General features: G+C 41.2%; 2 protein-coding genes across 7 annotated transcripts in view; one reads left to right on the plus strand and one right to left on the minus strand.

Moving 5' to 3' along the window:
* Positions 1-3913, minus strand: part of LOC135170491 (uncharacterized) — a 67168-nt gene extending 63255 nt beyond the window's left edge. Inside the window, exons 1-2 of one of the 2 annotated variants that reach the window (XM_064136346.1) lie at positions 3185-3323; positions 2157-2415 (exon numbers count right to left, since the gene is read on the minus strand). In XM_064136346.1, coding sequence (XP_063992416.1) covers positions 2157-2234 — 78 coding nt within the window. In that variant the 5' untranslated portion in view covers positions 2235-2415; positions 3185-3323. Of the gene's footprint in view, positions 1-2156; positions 2416-3184 lie in introns of both variants that reach the window. The other variant, XM_064136347.1, reaches the window with a different exon arrangement.
* Positions 3914-3917: 4 nt separating this feature from the next.
* The window catches only part of Eip93f (Ecdysone-induced protein 93F), a 74033-nt gene continuing 59635 nt past the window's right edge, over positions 3918-18315 (plus strand). Inside the window, exon 1 of one of the 5 annotated variants that reach the window (XM_064136210.1) lies at positions 3918-4299. The gene's annotated coding sequence lies outside the window, so the exon portion shown is untranslated. Of the gene's footprint in view, positions 4300-16225; positions 17360-18315 lie in introns of those variants that run through there. The other 4 variants (XM_064136213.1, XM_064136212.1, XM_064136209.1 and 1 more) reach the window with 4 other exon arrangements.

The raw sequence follows: 18315 nt of genomic DNA on the forward strand, positions 1-18315 counted from the left end.
CGTAGAAAAATTAGGGTCTCAAAATGGGGGGCGTGTCCCTTCTTAAGACCTTTGTTTCAACATTTAAGACGCTGTGAGAGTCTTAAAAAATTTCGGTCACCAGTGATCCCATAGATTAAATCATTTTTAGAAACATTTCACTGATCGAGATCCAAAATCGCGCTTTTCCCCACTCGTGGCCCAGTTATACGTTTGCAAAATACGTAAATAAATATTTTTAATTATCTGGGTCAACTAAAATTGTTTATGAAACCCCTCATGATGTTCTATAAATGAAATCTTTAAATTATTCGCTTAATCTTCATTTGCAATTTTTTTACAAAATTGTCTAACGCTTCAAAATGGAAAGGGACTGACACAAAAATCATTAGAAGAAAAAACTTTGGCATCTGGAGGTCTTCAAGGTTTTTAAGCCCTTCTGGCACCGCAGCGATAATTTATTTGAGATTATCTGCCATCCACCCAGCTCGTCCTGCCCCCTCCCCCTTCGTTTTTACCGTATTCGCAACACTTTTCTTACGAAGTTACATTGACTTCATGGCGGGTGCACGTGGATGGAGGTGAGTTGATTATGTACGCGTTTTGAAGTTAATCGAACTCGCATAGACTCACGTATAAAACGATAATATTTTCTACATGCTTGTTACTGTGCTACTAAAAAATTCCGCAACGAGATTGTTGGCATTCGCAGCATTGGAAAATTTACCTGCCACTTTATCGTTTTTACTGGAGGAGAAAATGACATCTAGTTGAGAATTTGAAAACAAAGAGCCGGGATGACAGTTCGAATTCTGATTCACCCTTCTGAATCATATTTATAATTCACCGGGACGAATTTTATTCCCTCGATTTGTCATGCTTCATGCATTTTGCAACGATTGACACCCATGGAAAAATTGATAAAAAATAAATACGAAGCCTGATCAATTTTTATATTTGTTGAAATAGATTTTTTTTTGTCACGAGTGTTCCAGTTTTTTTTAAACGAAAGACTGTCTTGAATTATTTTTTAAATTTCTGCTAACGATTACAAATTAATTTTCGCGAATCGCTATAAATTTTCGGATGATTTCCAATAATTGGACTAACTCGGTCATTAAAAATGTAAAAATTCATGAAAAATGGGGATTTCCAATTAACGACGTAATTTCGCGCTGAATATTTTGTAAAAAATCACCAGAATAAACAGTAACCGATTCGCGCGCAGTGACGGCGTTATTCAAACAGGTCTACCAGGTATTTTCATGTCAACATCCTGCGAGTATTCGGCGGTAATTCGACTGTAGTCTAAACAAATGACTAATCACAGTTTAAGGTCTACAGCAACACCGGAAGTGAACCAGAGGACACCGACCTGGACCGTTGACCGAAAGTTTTATCTTTTCAGAGTCCGAATCGTTATGAACTTCCGTCACGACATCAACGTGTCAAAATACTGCTCCTGTCTCAGAACCGATAGAATTAACTAAAAATTCAAAAATTGAAGAAGTTTGAATTTTCCTCTCCGTCCACTTTACCCTCCGTTCCCTAACCGGCACCAGAATTTTCCGCAGAAATGTTCCTTCATTTATCGTAAACCGTCTCCTAATCTTCAAGGTAATTTTTACCATCAACAACGTTTCCCTGAAGACGCGAAGATTTATTATTTCACAGGATTTAAAATGAACGATAAGCGTGACTCACATTACTCTCTCGCATTGAGAATTATTTTCACCAGTGTCTCCACCACTCCTATGCCCCATCCGAAATAATATCAGGCTACTGATAAGGTCGTGTCTCGGACACCCGGGCATTTACCTCTTCCGTTGCACTGGCAACAGACTCGCATATTAAATGTGGGGAGAGATGCGGATAACTGCATTTAGCGTTTACAAATGTATTAACCACACGGACGTGAAACTGCCAAGTCGAGAAGACGGTATTTCCAATCGCCCGTGGAATTTCATTAATCCGCCTAATGACAACGAGACACTCACCAGTGCATCTTAACCGGAATGAGAATTGGACATACGAGATTGACCGACGATTTTTTATTTTCAAAAAAATCGTGGACCATATGCTGACTATATAATATGCGATAAAAAAATGAAATAGAAATTAATGACTAAATAAAATAAAATAGAATTAATGAAATAAGTAAATGAATAAATAAATACCGTTGCACTGATACTGAGTCCGTCGTGTGTGTGGGTGCACTTAATTAAATCGCCGAAATAAAATCCGGTGGGTCTCATTTATTTATCGATGCGGGGGAGAGATCGTCTCTCGTTGCAGCTGTGCGACGACCGGGGCTGACAGCGATACGACCGCAAGCGAGATAACTCGCCGTTCCCAAAATTCCAACTGGTGCACATGAGAATTTTTGGTATCACGAGGTGAGACTGTTGAACCCGACGAACATTTAATCGTCGTTTGCTGTTGGAGAATAACAATTTATGTAGTATCACTCGGCGGGTTAATGAACATTTGAGTGAATGAAGAGAATTTTCAGTTGTGGGGGAGTTGATTATAATGTTCATATTATATTTAGATTTCAGTAATTATTTTAAATTGTCAATCCCAATTTTTTAAGAACAAATGAAAATTTTTTTGGATTTCATTCGTTTCTCTATGCGTTAAAAAATTAAGTGTAATTAAGAGAGCCAGGAATTAGAGACTCTGGACTGTGCATCACGTTGCGAACTCACATGTCTACCAGCTGTGAAGGGGCAAACGATAAGAAAAATCATTCATCATCATTATGGTCAATTTCGATATCGGTAAAATTACAGTTCTTTATCTAGCAGTGAGTGATCACTTATTTATCAATTTGTATGTGAAGAGAACCAGTATCAGGGGGCCTTTTGAAAGATGATTAATAATTCAGGAATTATTTGTGTGTGAAACTTGAAAATTCATGATTTTGTGGAGAAGTCTGTAAATTAATTTTTTTACTAATTATTCGGAGAACAGTAATGAGAAATCCAGATCAATTTCTCGAAATTCAGAAATGTGACTAATGAATTTGTCATTTATGATAAATAATTGTATTTTCAGAGACATAAAATTTATTTAATCTAACCCCAGCAAATCAAATTCAACACGGCGTCACCTCAAACCTCCAAACCTCTCCAACAATCAGGTATCAGCAGAGGTCTCGACTTTTCATTCGACTTATTCCACGAAAATAAACAAAGATCACTACCTTGATGGGGCAATCAAAAGCTCCTGTGATTGTCTCTCCAAATATTCCCATCGCCTTGAGAACTCAATCCAAAACAAAATGTCCGCTCCTTTCTGCCCAAAACCGCTGACGCATTCCCTCCAATTACATTAAGTATGGCGTCATTCCCCCGAAATGACCGCAGGTGTCCAGTCTTCTCATGTATCCTCGCAGAATCACCTCATAAATCTCAAATCTTCCGCCTCCTCCGAATTATTTCATCCCAATAATTCCAATCGACAAAATATCTCCCCACAATTTATCCAAGGTCAACACATATCCACTGTAGCTCAGTTTCATTCTCACGCACTGCGAGTCGTATTCAGCCACTGGCTAACAAACTGGAGTGGGGGTACCGGAGAAAAAGTGAGTTACTCGAGCGCCACTGTGGTAAGTCCACTTTGCATCGTCCTGTACACCACACATTCGTATTCAGTTGAACGTTAAAGCTGGGGCCATTCCTCTCTCGTGAGGTAGGTTAGTGAATTCACATCGGTAGCGTCTCTACTGAGCCCAAAATATCACCACAACACAGCCCACCGTGGTAAACATCCCCGAGTGACGATACAAAAACAATTTCCAAAAATCAATCATGTAAATATCGTGATTTTTCGTACGAATAAGTGAAGTCAACTGTTCGTTGTCGTGAGGGAATTTCATCGCGCGGGAGCTTGAGTTTCGTCGCGTCTCCGATTTCGGTTGAGTGGGGCGCTGCCCCCTCGTACAACAAACACCCTCCCCTGCCATCTCCTCAGCCCCCCCCCCCTCCTCCTCCTCATCGTTTGGGTACAGGCAACGAGTTGTCGTGAACGACTTTGAAAACGACGCGTCGAGAGAGGAGAATAATTTTCTTGTGAGTGCAAGTGCATCCCAGCCGCGAAATTCAGTGATTGTGCACATACAGTTCTGATAAATAAATGTTGCAGTAATAATTAGTGATTCTCTAACGTTATAAACCAAGTGCCGCGCATTTATAATCACATTATTTTTGTTTCTTTTTTGCGTTCCAAGGAGACAGGGACAAGGATATATAATTGTCTTTGTAATTGTATTGTGTGATTCCACGAAGAGTTTTTCCCGGATTCCTAGCAGCCTCGGTGAGTGATTTATCCATACACATGCGATTAATAATTGCCTCTCGATACTCACAAGCGGGACAAACATTTTCAGATTTTTTTTTCTGCCGTTCGATTGAATTTTCAAACGAAAAAAAGGAAAAAAAAAATGTTCTCTCTGACGCATCGCGCTGTGTATAGACCATTCATTAGGCAAAAAGGATGGTTATCGGGAGAGGGACGTTTTTTTTTCTCCTTTTCGACGCAACGAATGCTCATGAACGGGCGGTGGTTGGGGAATTATGGGGGATGATGGGGTTTTTTTGAAAAGCAATACCTTCCTCCAACTGATCATTTTTTTCCACTTTTTTTTTCGGTTTTGTTCTCTTTTTTTTCATGCACCGATGATTACGATGATTTAGTTGGATTTGCCTGAGTGCAAAGAGAGTCGAGAGGGTTTTCTTGGTTTGGGCGATGGGTGGATGACCGGCGGATGGGGCGATCCGCGGGGATTGGCGGAGGAGCGTAGGGATAGGTCGGGGTAATGCTCGTGCTGGCAGGACACAGAGGCCGCTTTGTTTCGTCGAGTGGGCTCGAGAGCACGTTATTCAACTGGACTCCCGGGAATCATTCGATGGTGCAACCACTGGTATCCGGGAATCCATGGATGATGATGGGGTTTTCGTCGGGGTAATGATGGAACTGATGAGCGAGAATTTTTAATTTTATGGGGAGAGAGAAGAGTCGGGTGGGAATTGCACCAGCGGTTGGGCGATGCGTGGGGGGATAGGGGGGAATTATCGTAATGCGTGTTAAAATTTGTTGATTGATTAATGAGAGATATTTAGGGATGTTGGTAACGTTTGATGAGGGCTGCACCGGAGTTATGGAGTTTTAGGGAGTGAAGTATTTATTTAGAAAAAAATTCTACACCGAGAGCTTCCCCCCCTTTTATTCCCCCTTTTTTAATTTACGATAATACTCAGTTGAATAAAATAATTAAATCATTGGGTGAAAAGGAATATTAATGGAGGGAAATATTTAGATAGATTAAACAATTGTCAGGGTTAAAATTTGAATTTTTATATTCTCTTTCTGTTTTTATATTTTATATTTTTTCATCCTAAATTTTTTATTAGTCTTGGAAGTGTGTTCTTGATAATTTTGGTGCACTCAATGAATTTTATTATGACAATCATGTGAATATTTTGAATATTGAGCTGCTGTTATCCTTGAAAACACCGATGACGTACATTTAGTTTTCATTATTGCCTAAAAATAATATAAGAAAACCGGAATAAAGTGGCTCATTAGAATTATCGATTGCATTCCCAGGAGTGGACTATATCGAACCACACATATCAGGTGGAAATTAAAATTATCAGGGCTAACTGCGGGAAAATAGATGCCGAGCCGATAGCTGTTGCTGTTTTTAAGTCCCGAGTTTTTTTTATTTAACTGCACAATTTCGTGAATAATTTCTGGTTCACTCGCTGAATTTATCTAAACAAAATCGGAGTAGAGCAAACATCTGTTTAGTTGCAATAGCCAATGTCTTTCGGAGTTACAAATTGATTCTTAATAAACAATATTTATTCGTGTTTTACCCAATTAATAAAAAAAAACAATAATGAGGGATAAACCTTTGGAAAATCTTTTCGATTTTTCCTCAGTCATTGACTCCGATTACGATTGAGTTTCTCCACAAAAAAATTAGTCCAAGTTTTACTAAATTTCCAAAATCCCTTTAACTGATTAAATGTTTTGATTTTCTATTGAAAAAAATTCCGTAAAATTTTATTTTCAATGCAAAAATATTCGAAATATATTTTAAAATAAATTTCTCCATTTGCAATCGCAAAATGGCTGATTTCTAGACATAATAGAATAAATAAAGGAAAAAAATATGCCGGAGGTGCGGCTGGGTTTTCGGATGACCGTGGCCCTGCCCTCGGCGCCTGGTATGTGCATAAAAGCCTGTTCATGTGTGTGTTGGAGCCAGCAGTTTGGCAATGGGACGCAGCCGGCGGTCTGGGTCGTGGCAGTGGGGAGAAAAACGAGTTTGTGAGTGTTTTTGTTGGAGGGTTTGGGGAGGGGGTCAGTAGAGCCAGCCGTTTTATATTCGGCACTGTACATCGAGTTAACCCAGGTCAGTGTGTGGGACGGGGCGGATGGTGGGCAATGAAAAATAAAAGAATGAGTGCAGAGAGAGAGAGAGAGAGAGAGAGAGGAGGAACGATTTTGGCGGTCGATCAGGGGAAGAAGGATGGAAGGAATGCATCCATGGAGGCTTTGCTATACCACCGGGCATAATTGCATCCGCTGCCAAACCGAGCGAATTGCACATTATGTACCTCAGGTTTATGCGAACTAGACGATGCACAAATGCACGTGCGTTATGTGCGTTTGTCACGTGTAATATTCATTCATTATTGAGGTTCAGACAAAGAATAGGTAATATTTGATTAATCGGCGAAAATTCATGATATTTTGATGAATTTTTTAATTACAAATCCATAATTTTATGCACTAATTACGAAAAAAGGGAATTTTCCGTGATTTATCCCAGGAAAATTAGGAAAATCGAAGAACTGCGCGAGAAATTCATAATTAAAGTGACTGTTGACATTTTACAATTTTTTTCGCGAAAAATTAAAAGTTAATGACGCGCTCCTAAAATTGCTGAGTTCAGAAAAAAAATAGAATTTATTTGACAAGAATTTAAAATGACTTTTCAAATGGGAGTTTCGGGAATTTGATTGTCCGACTCACATGACTGATAAAATCATTTTTTTTCAGTGCACAATTGTCTTCTAATTTTTCAGAACCCGCAATTTGATTAGAAATTGTGGAAAAATGGATAACTCGGGGTATTCATTCAATTACCGATAATTCTCTATTGATTAGACGACGGGACGTCCAATTGCATTGGGTAATCACTGAAATTCCATTTTTTTCAAGCAACGTAATCAAATCGGCACTAAAAAAGCACCCGCTCAAGGAACAATATACAACTCACCCCCTCGTAATTTAAAACAAAACCGAGAGTCAGCGAAGTAATAATAACATAATAAAAAATATAAATATCCTTCTCAAAACGTAATAATAAACGCATAAACCCAATAATAAAATATAATAATGAACGAGATAATCGTTATAAACAAAAAAAAACCCTCACCCAAAGAATAATATACAATCCGCAATTTTATAGTTTAAAACGAAAACGAGAGTCAACGAGAAGGCAACGAAAGCGAATAACACTCTCGTTGTGTTTGAGTATAAAGGGAGAATACGTGAGTCGAGTATTTGCGCTTATATCTATATCTATATAACACACGTTCATGGTATATAGTGGAGAAAGAGCGAGGAAAGAGAGGAACAAGCGTGACCGTGTGCAGCACTGGAAGGGCGGCTGGAGCGAGCATGTACACCCGAATGAAGCGAGAAAGAGAGAAAACAGTCGGCTTGCACACGGTGGTGGGTGGGAGGGTGGGGTTAGGGGGGATTGGGGTGGGCAAGGGAGGTGCTGAAATTTCGCCAGTTAGCCGGGTTTAAAACAGCTGCCAAATTTCCCTCTCGCCGGCAACTGAGAGCGAGAGTGACCCATTGAGAGCGAGTCTGTTCCACATTTAGGTATACAAGCGCGCACATACAGTCAAGCTTTTTACATCAGCCACAAATAACCCACACAAAACGGTTTTATTCATACTCCTGTTGATGTACGTAGTCTGTAATTCCATTGTTCCGAGAGACAACTCATCGTGACGATTATTTTTGGCATTTAGGTGATTTTTAATAATTAGGGCGTAGGATTTATTTGTTGGGGTATTTCATGGGGGCGAAGACAGTTGATATTTCGATTTAAGTGACGGTTCTGGGGAGGGATTTTTTTTTTATTTTTAGGGCTTGAAAGGGGGAGATAATTACTTGAAGGATAGATTGACAAACGTTGTTGCATTATTTTTAGGGATTTTTTGGTAAATATTGTGCCAAGTTTTATATAATTGCTATGGAATTTTGAACTGGATTCGAAATTTAATAATTATTTTCAGTATTTAGGGAATTTTGTATAGTTTATTAAATTGAATGATTATAGTAAAGAATAAGCCGAAAAAGAAATATTAAAAAATGAAGAAAATATCGGGCTTTGTCGCATTCCCCCCCCCCCCCCCCAACAAACAACATTTAGAATTTTTTTGTGATCAACCCTCTCTCTAATGGTACAGCCGATAACAATGGGCCAGTTCACGTTCAAGTGCAAGTGTTGTTTGACACGTAATGCGAGCTGCTTTAATCTTCTTGCCAAGATGAACGTGTTGGGAAGGAGATGTGAGTGGTTTGTTGGTAGCAACCATTTCAAAGAGAGCCCACAGGAAGAGCATGAACGACTATTACTCTCGTTCTCTCTTCCTCGAGCTATTTTTCACAAACACAAACTTGGCACAACATCACGTACCTCTCGCTCTCTGTCAGACTGGGCTGTACATTTCTCATGACGACATTTTCGTACGCAAGTGAGAGAGAGAGAGGAATGAGGATGGTGAGGTGTACGTGGAGGTTGAGGTTGGCTTGGCTCTAGGACCCCCGGACGAGCAACAAGTAGTAACGGCTTTCATACCACCGGCCGTACGAGAAGGTCTATAACACGGCAAAATTGTCGGAGCGTCGCCGGGCGCATTTGTACGTTTACCACAGGCGGATATGTATTCTACTGTATATTATATACATTTCATTATATTTAGACGGTGGGTTATCCGGGGTTTATGTAAATAATGGCGGTTCCTATGAATGCAGTGGGAATGTGAATATTTTTAAAGCTCAGGCGGAAATTTTTCGGTTCTGGCTGACGATTTTTTTACATTTTATGTGAAATCCATTCGTCATAGTTTATTCGAAAGGAAATTCCCGTGATTTTAATTAGAAAATCTTCATGAAGAGATAATTTTTCCAACATTTTTTAGAAACAAAAATTCGAGATACAAATAAATTACATCAGTCAACCGATCAATTTCCTTCCTAACAAGCCGTTTGTTTGATAAACATTCAATGATAATTTATATCTCATTATTAACGTCATTATATTATCGTATCGTATCGCACGGCAAAGCCCCCGCCCCCGCTCCCCCTTCCATGGATTTCTACCCCAAAAATTTCTTCACCTTCTCTTCATTTTCATTCTCAAGTGTTGAGCGAGTGAACTCGACCCAGTGCCACCCGTCGGTACATACCCTCACATGTACTCCCGAATGCCGTCTATTTACCGGGCAACGAAGTCTCTGTACATACAGCAACAAGTAGATAAACCCCCTAAATTTCTACATGGCAAAATGCACTTTCGGTAACTCCATAGCTATCTCATTCGCACGTACGTTAACAAGTAGCCACGAAAATTTTCCACCCCCCCCCCCCCCACCTCTACTTGAATATCGTCCGGGCAAAGCGATAGTGTAGCAACAAGTTGAATTTTGGACGCTCTCCAACATTTTATTTGATTTTTTTTTTTTTCCCCCAGAGTTGTTTTGCTCGCTTGAGTACTGAATTTCGTCGAATATTTCCACCTGTCTGGACCGTGAAAACGTGACGATGTGTGCACACACACGTGATACAAACTGCTACGCTTTTCCACCCTCCCCCCCCCCCTCCCAGCCACCCCTTTCACTCCCACCCGCAGTCTCACTCCATCAGTAGCTATCCCATGTACTTCTCATCATGTGCACACGTGCGCTCAGTGGCTGGGTTTATATATGTGGCTCGTAGTATATGTTCGGAAACTCGACGGTTTTGCTTTCTCTGTTCGGTCGTGCAACAAGTTGGTATCACCCAAAATATGTCCAGTAGAGAGCGACCGGGAGAGGGCAGACGGATTTGAATAGATATTCTCTGGTGGCGGGGAGGGGGCGGGGGGGTGAGCCCGACCGAGTTACGGTGAATATTTACACGAGAAGTCAGTGGGTTTGGCGAAGGGGGTTGTAGATTTTTAAGGCGAATTTAGGGATGGGGATGGGGAGGGTTCGAGCGATTTTTTTTGCTGGTGAAAAAAATTGAGAAAATTATGGGAGTAAGGGAGTGAAAATGATTGATAATTTTTTATTCAGTGATTTGATTATTTTTAAGACCTGTGCAGAGGCGATGAGAAAAGATAATTGGGTCTGCCAATTAAAAAAGAACTAGAATAAATCTAGCCCTTCATATCGCCCCCTGTCCGTCAGTTTTCCAATAATTCGACGAGAAATTTCGCCGTCTCTTCACTCCCTATCGACACCGATCAATTCCATCTCATCTTTCAGTTCCATTCACTCACTTCATCGCTTCATAAACATTCGTTAAATTTCAATAAAAAAAAGTCCCCCTCCCGTATGACGATCGTGACGTTTCGTTGGGAATGTGCAGCGGCGGTTTGATGCGATAAGCGGGAGATACGGTCAAGGCCTCATGGCAGCCGGCGTCCGTTCCCTTTCCGACACGGCTGGGATACCCGCAGAATGCCGGGGCCGTTGTTGCAGTGTATGCAATAGCGTCAGTACCCTCCACTTCGAATGATACAAAAATTTACTGAATTTTATCTCCCCGATGCGGCAATTTTACCCGATCCCGCGATCCCTACGCCCCTGGTTTAACAACAAATTTGTCCACGACCCAGTGATTTTGGCCCGGGGGACCCTTTTCAGGGAGAAGTCGTTACGCTGCATTGCCAAAGATCACCAGTGACCCAGTGGTACCTGTGACCTTGAAGTTGTCGACACAAAGAACCATTGGCGAACGGCGAAATTTCGTCCAAATGTATTTAAACATTTTTTATTTTCTCCCGATCCCCCGATGTAATTCAATTCGCTGGCGCCTCGAGGCCGAGCCAGTTTCGAGTGAATTTTCGAATCCGAAACAACTGTCCTTCGCGATGGAATATCACCGAAATAAATAATAAAAAAAATGGTAAAATGCGGAGTAAACGTTTTAACGTTGAACCAAAAATTTCAGCTGCTCATTTTTGTCCATTATTTATTCCAGTGCCGAGGCATTCCCATATTTTTCGCCGGTTCGGATAAATAATTCATGCTTCCTTGAACGGAATAATGTTTAAACGACAACGTGAATAATAGCCCGAGGGGGCACAACGCGGATCATCGCAGCCTTCGATTCGAGATCACTTGAAATCTGAGGGACAAAAAAAAATCGAAAAATTGTGGGTTTTTTAGACGAATAAACTGAGTAGATGGAGAGTATTTTAGAAGGTTATGCTGGGGTATTTTACGACGGTCTATTTATTTTTAAAATAACGTTCGACGATTGCGAAAATGACTGACAACAATGTTTTTTCGTTTAGGATATTTGAACTGTTGAAATTTTTTTTTCGCTAAAGAACAACTCTTTGTTGGGGGTTTATTATTGTTGATAAAATAATGGGAGGTGTTTTTTTATCAGTGTCTTCTACGATTATTTTAAGATTTTTTACCGAAAATAGAAATTTGAGAGAATGAAAATACGATAAATTGTTGCTTCTTTTCGGAGAATAACCCAAGTGGATGTGAAGTATTTCAAAAGATATTGGGATATTTTACGATATTCTATTTATTTTAAACTGATAACTCTCGTTATCTTTAAAGTTGTTGTTAACCTATGAAGTGTTTTTTTTTTGTTAAGAAGGCTTAAGTATACTTTGTCTCGTTTTCCTCCATTAAGTTGCCGGATGTTTTACGATATTTCTACCATTTAAATTTTTATTTTTCCGAAGAAAACTCCTTTGTCAGACCTTATTATGTTTAACCAATTGACGGAATTCACCTTCGTCTAAAGATCTTCAAAAACGGTGCCTTCCCGGCAGAATAAAAATCCACTATCTCCAAAACAACACGAGCTCTGAAGACCTCCCGACCACCAAAACCTCATCGCAATAATCTTTGTAAAAATTACTCCAAAGACTTTCAAAAATCATTTCAAAGTCGAATAATTTCCTACGCAAAATAGTTCCCTCTTATCAGTCTCTGGATCCACAAAAAAAAAATAATAATAACCACGTGTCACTGTCAATACCGATCTCCCTCCCTTCGGCCATCCCCATTACATAAAAACCCAGAATGTATCGGTGGGGGGGAGGGGGAGGGATTCGTACCACAATCGGGGACATTTGTTGGAAATTATGGAGTATCGTATTTCGGACTCGAATCTAACGCCCGGCAAGATTTTGTGTGCCCGAAGCTCCGCCTACTACTACTATCCGACCCATTCTAAACAAATGAATCATGCTCCAAAATGGCCGACGCGAATTTAGACGTCACGTGGCATCGACGCACGCACTGTTGAAATCCTCACTGTGTGTGTACTGCCATAGGCCTGAGACTCGCGCGTATGTGTATATGTGTATAGGGGGGTTTGGGGGGGGGGGAGGGATGTACCTATGTGTGTACGAGGGACTAGGCAAGTTGAAATGCATGTGTATGTGTGTGTTCACGCGACCACCTCCGGCCAACATACGCTGTCAATGTCTTTATGAACGTACACACCCACACACACATACACACGTGTGCCTCCAGTTATTACCAATGAAAGCCCCCTCCCTTGGCCCCTTCGGGTTACTATCGGCACCCTCTCCCCCCTCGTACCATCCCTACCCTAGTGGTATCGTCCGCGGGGTTATACAGTTGCCCACGATATCGTGCCATTAGCTCTAGAGACGTCCGATCACGTTCATATACTGTACCTTCTTTTGTTGCAACTTAATAACCTTCCATTAATTTTTAATTCATTACTCCACTAGAGCCAACCCGGTATTAACCGGGCATTGTTATGATTATTGATAATTTTATGCGAGAATGGGAGATTGAAATCGCTTTTTTTTTTACTTCGGTGTGTGATTTATTGTTTTAATATTTATGATTCGCGTGAGAATGGATTTTCACTGATGCGAGGTTTCAGGGACTTCAGGGGAGGGGCGAGGGGGGGGGGATGATGACGAAATTGATGGATGGGTGATCAGGGGGATCCGTATTGCCCCGTGTTGTTGGGGTTCGAAGGTAGAGAAATATAATGGATTCAATTCGATTTGATTTTGTTTTTGAATTTATAATTTGTGGGTTTTTTTAAACTATTGGTTGGGATAATGAGAAATGACAGCTGGAGAACCGGTTTTTACGTAGTTGTAATGGAAAAAATGTGCGAGTCGTTATTAAATATAATAAATTAGCATCGTCGTTGTTGGATTTCATTAGTTGAAATTTACGTCAATAATTCGGTGTATTTTCTTTTCGATCATAAAAATCCATTTTCTATTATCGATACGTTAGAAGTGCATGATAAACCGCATCCTTCGGTGAAATAATAAAAATAAACATCGTAAAATTTTTTCAATGGACAATTGTACATTTTTATAGACAATCAGACATTAAGAAATTGGTGACGGTGGAATGCGGTGGTGCCCCGTTGTATTTTCATGTTCCTCAAATTTTATTATTCAAAATTTACATCATCAACAACTCAATGTATTTTTTTCCTCCTCACAAGACGTCATTTTTCAATTACAATCACGTTGAAAGTTCAAGAGAAACCACATCATTGTGTTGAATAACACAAAAAACATTATAAACAATTTTCTAAGGCGACAATTGCAAGATTTTCTAAACGATGTCACATTAGACCGACCGATGCCTGTAGAATTGGGTATTGCCCCCTCGCATTGACAAAAAAAAATGGTGGTACCCATTATTGAATATAATAAGTCAATTTCATCTCCATTAAATTCAATTACTAATACTTTTGTTGTTAAAAAAATTCCTGCCATTTTTTTCTTCTCAAAAAACCAAATTAAAGACAGAAAGAAATGGAAAATTGATGGAAAAATTTAGTTGACTAAATTTTCGGATCGGATGTTGCCCCCTCTCACTGAAAAAAAAAAATGGTGGTCTCCATTACTAAAAATATGTGTGTGTCAGCTTAGGCGGACTAGAGAGACCTCGAAAAACCACCTCCGTGATCGCCGTGGGCGGACATTTTTCGGGACGTGGCTTAGGCATTGGCTCGTTCGCCCGAGAAGAGAAAGGCTCCCAACGCGTTTTGTGTCGTTTCGTATATCTAGTATAGCGGACGCTTGCGACGACAGAGAAAGACGACTATAACATCGTCGATAGACAGAGATAACGGGCCTGGATGGAGCGGGTGGTGGTGCAGGGGGTGAGCGGGAGCTTAGAAGGCCGCGGTGGAATTTAATGTCAAGTATAGGGAATCGGTTTCGCGCTGGCGAGTGTGCAGGCTCTTGGTGCAATGGCGCAAACCTCTCGATGTCCCGTTTTTCTGAAAAACACATTAATTTTAAATGATTGCGCAATCATTAACAAGAGGCGCAATCCACCGCTGTAGTCGTGCAGGCGTCAAGACGTGACACATGATATCTAATCTTTCTTCGGGGGATTTTTTATTAAACATTTTCAATATATTTTTGCCCTGAATTTTTCTTCATATTTATTTATTTATTTTTGACAATTTTGTTGTTAAGGGAAATCTGTGAAGATTATGAATTTTGTTTACATTATTCCCTGGGAATAATATTATAATAAAAATCCAGAAAACGATAGACAGACATTAATTCAACTAAAAAATCACCACTTTTTTAAAATAAATATTTTGTCTTCTCACTTTCTAAATAACTTTGAAATTCATATTTTTCTCTTCAAATAGAATTCAGTGTAATTTTTCTGAAATTCCCCTGTCAACTATCGCACGGATAATTCAATAATTTTTAAATTTTCGTGGACGCCAGATAATTCCGAATATTTTGGCGTGTCGTTTCAATTTGAAATTCAAACCGGCGTCACAATGCATCGAATTGTCTTCTATTAAAAGTGTCATGGCCACGCGGAGAGTTACCCACGAGCTGACGAGAGAAAGACACCGAGTGCATCAGTGAGCGCATGCGCCCGGGTAAAAGAGGGCCTCCAGTCCCTCGCCGTCAGTCGACACGAAACTGGAGACGAAAAGAGTGAAATAATCATTGAAATATTTCTCAGAAATCCTTGAGACAAGCGAACAAAATTCTCTCGCCTTTGTTTGATCTCTCCTCATCGTCATCTTCGAAAATAAAAAAATAAAAACGCGTAATTCATTGATAAATAAGCATGAATTGAATGCAAATGAACAGCAAAAACGTAACTGGTTAGAGGATACCGAGCTGTTACCCGTAAAGCGTTGAATGAAATATTTTCCCATAAAATTCGTGATCTAGATTCTCACTCGTGCATAAGTTTCAACCGTCGTGCCAGTGAGGCAGTCGCGACTGGGTCCATCTCGTTCAACGGAAATCCCAGAGCCATTCACCGTGTGCCAAGGACCCCGATCAAAGGCTCCCACCAAGAATTCATACGTATGTGCAGCCTATTCTCAAACCGCCAACGGAAAATGAAAGCAATTGTGATTACAATTTCATAGAATATTTCAGCAAATTTTTTTACAACTCTCAAAATTATATTTCACATCTAAAAATTATGAAATTCTCATTCTCCGGCGCCTCAACAAACTCTTCACTCTCTAAAAAATAAACACCACTTCCCACCTCCCTAATCATCTCCCCGAAAAACAATCCCCCTAATCCCTGTTCACCGCACCCTCACCCCCGGATTTCGTTTTCGGACATTTTTCCTTCAAAAATCAGAGAATAAAAGAACCATCAGACCCATTTTCATTCCACGCACATGTAAGCGCCCGCGAGATGCACTGGGAGCCCCTGACCCCCCCACCCCTACCCCCTGCCATCCCCCCAGACACACACACACACACACACGAGTTGTTGAGCGCGTAGTGGTCGGCAACTAGGTACAAAACGCGGTTAAAGCGCATGTGTATATACGTAAGTAGACACGCGGAGGGTTAAAGGGGGGTAAGGCTCTTCCTCTGTATTCGTACATACAGTATATCGTTGTCTCGTTGAAGGTAACGAGTGTAGTTGTGCGGCTGTAGCACACATAAACGAAGAGTGACGGCGGCGTATAAGCTGAGTTTGGTGGTGGGGTTGAATTGGATGGCGGCGCTCCTAGCGCGCAAGCCGCGCTGGTGGACGCGGATGCAGTTACGGGAGCGCAACGCGACCCAACGCAACTCGCAAACGCATATCCAGCCGGTGGTGTATACGTACCGCCTGTGCTAAGAGAGTAACCCCTTGGCTTCCTCGCCCTCTCTTTTTTTTTTTTTTTCATCCTCGGTTTTGTTTTTAAAATCATCGAAAACCGAGGGAACACTCCAAACACTCCGAGAGACTAATTGCCGGTATATTTGTTCTGTATATATCGGTACGGAGTGAATCGATTGATCATTCCATCGACGATGTTGATCGACGAGGCGAACAAAAGTTGATAGAATATATATATATTTTTTTTTCTTGTTGATTATTTATTATTACGTTTTAGTTTTCATCGAAAATTTTTGCGACGGAAGTTCCAGATTACGGTGACACGAACTACGGAGGTACTGGGGTAGTTGTGAGTGGTGATCGATGATTTAGGGGAATCGCGAGAGAGTGCGAGGGCCCGTGGTAACTCGACGATTTTGTGGTGCGAGTGCTGAATTGTGGAGTTTGTCAGTTTTTTGGAGGGATTTTTATTTATTTTTTTTTTTTTGGAGGAGGGGTTTGGTCGGGGTCACTGCGGGGTGGTGAAAGGGACGAGGGGGGATATTGGTGCACAATTTGATGTCAGTGGTGTGAGACACCGGGCCAGGTGATGATCGCCGCGCTCGCCGACGACTAACGACGTTCAACAGATTCGGTCTTTATCGCTTCGAGTTCTGCGCTCGCGCCTCTCCCTTCTACCGACGGCAGTGATTTATGGTTTATCAAATTGTCCTGTGAACAAATTTGTAATTCAATCATCAGGTTTCAGTTTTTGTACGTTTATTGGCAGTGATTTTTAACGATTTTTGGAGACAAGAGGATTGTGATTGATATATCGGGTGAAAATTGTTCGGTGGAGTGACAGGTGACTATTAACCACGTGAAATGAAGATTAACTTCGTGGAAGATTTTTTATGAGAGGCAATTGCACTTGACAACCATCCCCCCCCGGAAGACCGGTCGAGGGTGCGAAGGATCCAGTGGATGATTTTCCGGTGCGACTGAACAAAATCAGTGAGTAATATTGGTGAATACTTTTGTCAGAGATATCAGCGAAAATCAGCGCGAATTCATGTTTCTGTGGATTGTGCTCGTGGGGACGTGGGTGGGTGGATGAAAAAAAAATAGGGGAGGGGGGGGGTGAGGTAGGAAAGAATGAAATGACGAGGGGTGACGCGAGGGCCGGGGGTCTGAATGCCTGAATGTGTACACGTGTGCGTCCTGGATGTATGGGAGAAGGGAGAAGAATGGATCCAACCTGCCAAGTGGAGAAAAAAAAAATAAGGGAGCGAAAAAATTGATGATAGGAGAGGGAATTGAGGGACGACGGGCTGAAGGAGGGCGGGGGGGGAGAGGGAGGAGTACCCCAAAATGGCTGACGTGAGGGGTGAGATCGTCAATTTCTTCAGAATTTTTGAAACGATTTTGGCGGAAGAAATTTTTTTTCTGGTACGTTCGTTCGTGAGAACTTTTTTTGGGACCGTTTGGGGACCTTTTGGGGGTAATGGAACACTTTGTCTGGTGTCCACCGGCGTCTGTGTACCACGTTTTGTTATATACCGGCTGTGGCTGCGCCACGTGCGCGCGGAAACCTGTCGCGCCTTTCGTATACATGACTCTGGGCTGTTTGAAAACTCGGGCGATGGGGTTGGGAGGGCGGAGGGACGGAATTTTCCGGAAAATTGGATTTGACATGCGCATGGCTCAGGGGACAATGGGATTTCCGGGTTTTTGTCGCGGGGGGTGGAATTTTTTTGGCGGTGGAGGGAGGGAATGGGGAAAGAGTGAATGGGGATCGGTTTGAATTGATTAGCGATTGGCTGACGTCAGGGGGAAGACGACTTTTATGGGGGATAGAAAAATATTTGGGGTGATTTGAGGGTTGAGGAAAATGGGGTTAATGGTTTGTTCATGATGACGGGATTGAGCGCGATTTTAAAGAGGTTTTTTGGATGATTGAAGATAATTAT

Source organism: Diachasmimorpha longicaudata, chromosome 17 (assembly GCF_034640455.1).
Source record: "Diachasmimorpha longicaudata isolate KC_UGA_2023 chromosome 17, iyDiaLong2, whole genome shotgun sequence".
NCBI lineage: Eukaryota > Metazoa > Arthropoda > Insecta > Hymenoptera > Braconidae > Diachasmimorpha > Diachasmimorpha longicaudata.